At 37.2% G+C, this 6,107-nt stretch overlaps 1 protein-coding gene across 1 annotated transcript; it reads left to right on the plus strand.

Annotated features, from left to right (window-relative positions):
• The first annotated feature begins 1,714 nt into the window (after positions 1 to 1,714).
• On the plus strand, positions 1,715 to 6,107 carry FABP6 (fatty acid binding protein 6). Its single transcript, XM_009491602.2, has 4 exons — positions 1,715 to 1,811; positions 2,674 to 2,849; positions 4,785 to 4,874; positions 6,054 to 6,107. The coding sequence occupies exons 1-4, from the start codon at positions 1,745 to 1,747 to the stop codon at positions 6,105 to 6,107; spliced, it is 387 nt and encodes a 128-aa protein (XP_009489877.1). The 5' UTR covers positions 1,715 to 1,744.

Genomic DNA, 6,107 nt, shown 5'->3' on the forward strand with positions numbered 1-6,107 from the left:
CAAAACAGTTGGGTACAGGCTGTCTTATTTCTAGCTCCTTTTGAAATCAATGCTGGTATGACATAAACTACATCCAGTCCCAAATCTGTGAGGCTACATCAAGACACAGCCAGTACGTGAGCATACGAGAGAGGACCCATAGGAGGCAGGATGCACTAAGAGGCACCATTCTGTCTCAACACAGTCGAACAGCTTGCAAACTACACTCCACTCTCCAACATGCAGGACTTAGAGCACAGGCTGAGGGAGTGTACAGCCAACTGTGTGAACTCAAAGACAATGTTATTGGTAATGAAACTGTTAGATGTAGCAATGCTTCTAATTTGTATAGTTTTACAGTAATGATGTACCACAATTTATGATATTTAACGTTTTACTGATATTTCATCCCATTACTGCCTCATTCTCTGACAGAGTGCAGTATGCATAAGTCTATTAATTAGAAATACAGGAATGGTTACATAGAATACATTAATTTGAAAGTATACCAAGGAGAGCCATGGTTAAGTTTAGTGGACCTTTGTTTTCCATGTTTTTAATCACCCAGCTTATGTTCCTGTTCTTCTTCTGATCAGGTTCTTGACTCTAAAGAGACATGTTCTTGCATTAGCACGTGGGATTAAATTAATTGCATTTAAGAAATGGAACTCACTTTGCATATAGCAAAACTTGTTGAACGCTGTTATATATTTCTCCAGACTTTTATGAAACCAGGGAAAAGTAGATTTTTTTTCAGTTCCTTCCCAAATTTATTACTTAAATAAAATAAAATTCCAGTCTATGACACTATTTTCACATAAATCCTAGGAATGTTTTTCTTCAGATTAAAAATTGTTGGTCTGTATCCTCAGCCAGTGGAGCTATGCCAATACACAGCAGCTGGGAATTTCCTACCCTGCTATCTGTGTGTGGCAATGGATTCATTAGGCATAGGCCATCTCCTGTATGCGTTCTAAATTACCCCTGACTTTTAACAGATGGTTATCTTACATAAATCAGAGCTCTGCCTTTCCGAAAGAAGTATATTTTTCGTACTTTGTGCAAACATTTGCTAAGCAATACAAAGCATTATTTGTCTCTTGATATTAAATAAGGCATGGGAACATGGTGCCATGGACTAATCTAATGTACTTTACATCCAAGTAGTGTAAAATATTTCATAATTCTTTTTTCTGTGTGGAGATAAGGTAAAACATGTGCAGGTGCACTAATTTACCCAGAATCTTGTCATTGCCCATATCCTACCAGAATTACGTAGGAATCTGTGCAGCTTGTTTCTTATTTTCATATTTTAACTAATATAGGGTATGCTTCCAAATAGAGCAAGGCTGTGATCTCAGGACACTGCTTTGAAGCTGTTTTCTCCCTGTTTCATTATAACATATTTTACCATTATTCCACCCTGACTGCAAAATCAGTGGAATCTTCAAAGTAAAAAATATATCACTTTGTTTAAATATGCACTAAAACCAAAACCGAGCTTTTGTCCTTGATTTCTGCAGATCTCCAGATTATTGTCAAGGACGTATAATTGAATTATAACCTTGATTTTCATACACGTCAATGGCATCCATGCTAGTGACTCACACAGATCATAAAAGTATATTTCCAAGGGGTGTGGGTATAGGTGGCCTGAACAGCTTGGGCTGGTTTATAAAAACAAGGGCCTCAAGCCATCTGCACTTATCCATTCTTCTTTGTTCCAGCTGCTGTTCTGCTCTACCAGCCACATCACCAGGGTAACATGGCATTCACAGGCAAATACGAATTCGAAGGCGATGAGAACTATGATGACTTTGTCAAGAAGATTGGTAAGCATGTCTTGGGGTGCAAGTCTTAAAGGTTATAACTCAGTTATAAATACTTTTTTTTTTAAAAAAAGGGGGTTTTTTACTGAAATGTGCTGAGATCAGCTGGGGCTAAGACTGGGGGGAATGCTTTGCACTTCAGCAAGGAGATTCAGTTTTCATTCTTATAAGAAGCACTGTCAGCTGCAGGATATAGTCCTCTTCTACAGAAGCAGTATTGCTTTTCAGTGGCAGCAGAATGAAGGGCCAAGATGTGTGCAGTATAATGATTATGAAGATCACTTTTTCTGTCCTCAGTATTCATTGGTGGGAGTATAAATTTAGTATGAAAATGCTTGTCAAAATCTTACACAGGAACAGGTTTCTGTGAATGCTTCCAGAAGACTGTGCAAACCTGCTTCAGATTACCTTGTAAAATCTCTTAGGGACTGTATTATCTGTGTGCATAAGTTCAGTGCTGTGTTCATTTATTTAAAAAGCAATAGCAAATAGCTATGTGCCAATATATGGCAAAGGCACCAAGTTCATACACATTAAATTCCACGCATTTGCATGTATAGATTAAGTAGAAGGCAATATTTCTATATACTTTGTATCTATACATTTATCTGTGTATCATTTCTCAGGGAAAAGAATGCAAGACCAGAACTTATTACTGTAGCAAATGCATTGATATACCTATAACTTCCTTTATACTAGTAATTTAAACTTGGAGCTTTGATACGGCTGTAAGAAAAAAAAAACAAACCACAAATCAGATGCTCAGACAGCAGTGTCTGAGAACAAGCATACCATTAGCATGCTTCAATTCAAATACAGCTGGTAGGCTATTAGATTTGATTATCTAATGTTTCTATTGATTAAGGTCTCCCCAGTGACAAGATTGAAATGGGAAGGAGTTGCAAAATAGTCACTGAGGTGGTGCAGAATGGAAATGACTTCACCTGGACACAGCATTTCCCAGGAGGCCGCACCACAACCAACACATTCACAATTGGCAAGGAAGCAGACATGGAGACAATGGGTGGTAAAAAGTTCAAGGTAAATTAATTTAGCTCTTAAGTTCTATGCTGTCTCAATTGTTTTTTAATTTAGGGTGAAAAATCAAATCTGTCTCAAGGACATCTTCCTTAAATTGTTTTTTTTTTATCTGTCATAGCTTAGAAACATATCATTATTTTCCCCCATTTCTCGATGCCCCTAGCAAAATACCTAAATCTGTTTTTAAAGAGATCTTCAAACTGTACATACTAACAAAGAATGAGGGTAGAGTGTCAAGCATCTACTGGTGTCACAGCTCAAACAAACATAATGCTCATTAAAACTCTAAAGAGCTGATTGGCACCTGTGTCATTGTCCAGCACCATACAGCAACTGCAGCACTCTCTAAGGGGAGTGCTATGGTCCCTAGCTCTGCCCATGCTTGTTGGCAGGGCTCACCTTTTGAAGTCACCTGTGCCCGAGCCTTAAACAAAAGGCTGTGTAAAGTGAAGGAAAAAAAAATAGTATCTCTCTATCCTCCTTCTTGTTGGAAGTGTAGAGCAACTTGCAGCTTAAGCAGCCTCTAGCGAGAAGGAAGATTGCACAATATTGATCTGCTCCTGTCATGGACAAAATCTTGATACAAAACCTGCTGTAAAATGGTTGCTTTACTTAGCTTATTCATTTCTCATCTATTTAAAGGGATAAGACACTTTAGGACAGCTAAACTCTGCATTTGTGAGGTGCCTGGAACCCTACAATAGATTACTGGATAAATGCTTTATACATATTGAAGAGACAGGAAAACCAGCAATTGCATCAGGGAGCTCTGACAAACTGAGAATAGCAATAGCATTGCATGATTTCCAGAATGCTTTTTTAGTCATACCTTTCTGATTATGAGAGGAAAAAAACCCACGTCTTTGGCTTTGAGAAATCTTTGTGAAACCTGACAGAGAGAATAAGACACAATTCTACCTGGTCAATTTATTGCAAACTTAACAATTTTGAAATATTACAAATTCCATTGTCTGCTTTTTGGCCCTGGGCACTTCAGCTTTCCAAAGCCAGTATTAAGTAGCCAAAGATGGAGGGAGAGTAAATGACTCAGCAGAGAAACCACCGCCTTTTAGTATAGTGTCACTAAACAATGCATAAACTAGTAAGATGGTTTCCTTCTGTCTGGTAAAAAATGTCCACTCATCTCTTCATTCTGCAGATTACTTTTTTCTCTAAATGTGACTGGCTCATCTGTCTTTATTACTAGAAGCATAGGCAAGACTGACTAGTTATACAGACAAGACTGATTTTGTGATGCAACTACATATCTAGTTTTGGCAGTCAGCTGTAGTATTTGTGATCTTCATGGTAGCACCCTGGCATACTACTTCCATACAGAAGCAGCTCTTCTAGCAATTGGCACATATTATAGTATAAAGGTATGACTGCAGACTGTGCGGTCATGCTGACCTATACTTAAATGAGCGAGATGAATTCTAGTCTAGTTAGAGGTATGAAACTCAGGATCTAGGGTAAAGATTCACATCACTAGTCCGCAGTGACTTTTGTGCTGCTTGGAGGCAGGTTATTAGTATTTGAGAATGCTACTTCAAAATTAACTCATACAATCATGCTTTTTACTTTGCTGTCAAAACAAGAGAATCACATAAAACACTGAAGACTTAATAAGAAGCATAGTCAATAGTCAGATCATTTTTACTGCTATGAAGGAATATTGTCTGATTTATTCTGTAGATATGGAACTTGCATGTATTGTTAGGCGAACATTTTTCTATTTAAATTGTGAACATTTAAGAACTAAAGCACAAGGATTTTAGTCTTGTTCATGAAGCTGCATGTGTAATGCACAACTTCTACTGTTTTAAAAGTAAAAAATTTAAGCATCAGGTGTACAGATGTTTACAGTGTATCTGATAATATAAATGTCAGTAACCCCAGGGAACATTAAATCTTTCTCTATTACTTATTAAACAGGCAACTGTTAAAATGGAAGATGGAAAATTAGTAGCTGATTTTCCAGACTACCGTCACACTTCAGAGATTTGCGGAGGAAAGCTAGTAGAGGTGAGTTCTCAAATACCCAGATTAGTTTATTTAAAAAAACAAAACAAAACAATACAAACCCCCAAAAAACCCCAAACCAAACTTCTGGAGCAGCAGGCTTAAAATTTTGAGTTTAGAAAAAAATCTTTATCTAAAGTAAAGCAAAACTATTAAATAACTTTCTCCTTCACCCTAGATAATATTCTACAATTTTGTGCAGGTTTAATCCAAAAAATTCAATGAACAAACTTCTCATCATATATTTTTGGTAAATTTGAAATGTAGATCTTGCATCTTAGGCACAGACACACAGTTTTATAGCTGTAAGACTGGAATGTTCAGACTGAAATATTCCCAACTTGCCATGTCTTTGACTGTATTCACTGTGCCTATGCCTCAGGAACAGAAAATAATATATATAAAACTTTTTACCTACTACTTACCTGTTTCTATAAAGTTATGAACTCTGTTTCATTCTTTGAAAGCTATCTAGCAGCAAGTCCTCACAGAATTTCTGTAGAACCCTATTTCCTTAGTCTTACCAAAGGGGACACCCCCCCTCCCCGCCCCCCCCAAAAAAAAAACCAACCCCACAACAAAACACAAAAGAGGCTGGATTTCAAGTAGTATGCTGTTTTATCAACAAAATGGCAATATAGCTTTGGAAGATTACTGAAACTACAACACTTACAGTAATACTTGTAAAACAAATAGGATTGTCAAACATCATTATTTCTGAGTCTCAAAAATTTGCCTGAACTGATTCTTGTCTGTGCCAGTTATGTATGTCTGAGGGCATCTTCAGCAGAGACTAACCAGAAGTTAGTCTGAATCAAGAAAGGACACTCACCCTCCCTGAAAGTAATAGTGTCAATCATTTATTGCTTTTGGAGAACAATTATCTCACTTGTCTAAAACTCTGATAACTTGGAGTTGGTAAAGCCATGTCTAACGCAGGATACATGTAAGTTATCCCTAAACCCCTGTTTAGAAGTTGTGCTTGTTGTGTAAGTATTTCTGTGCTGTGTATTTCAGAGTTGACAAGGATGTTCAGCTTATTTTCTAGATAAGTCTTCTACCAAAGAGTAAATGTTGCTTCAGTAAAGGACAGGTTCTGTGAGCCAGTCAGCAGGTCTTTTTATTTGTGACACTGAAGCTCTAATTACACTGTTCAACCAAATTTTTTGTTCTTTTTTCCAGATTTCTACTGCTTCTGGTGTAGTCTACAAAAGGACCAGCAAAAGGATTGCTTAA

This window comes from Pelecanus crispus, chromosome 8 (genome assembly GCF_030463565.1).
Source record: "Pelecanus crispus isolate bPelCri1 chromosome 8, bPelCri1.pri, whole genome shotgun sequence".
NCBI classification, from domain to species: domain Eukaryota; kingdom Metazoa; phylum Chordata; class Aves; order Pelecaniformes; family Pelecanidae; genus Pelecanus; species Pelecanus crispus.

Coding starts and splice junctions, on each gene's coding strand:
- FABP6 (XM_009491602.2), top strand. CDS start 1,745: ATGGCATTCACAGGCAAATACGAATTCGAAGGCGATGAGAACTATGAT. Junction 1,812..2,673: donor TGACTTTGTCAAGAAGATTG/GTAAGCATGTCT, acceptor CTATTGATTAAG/GTCTCCCCAGTGACAAGATT. Junction 2,850..4,784: donor TGGGTGGTAAAAAGTTCAAG/GTAAATTAATTT, acceptor CTTATTAAACAG/GCAACTGTTAAAATGGAAGA.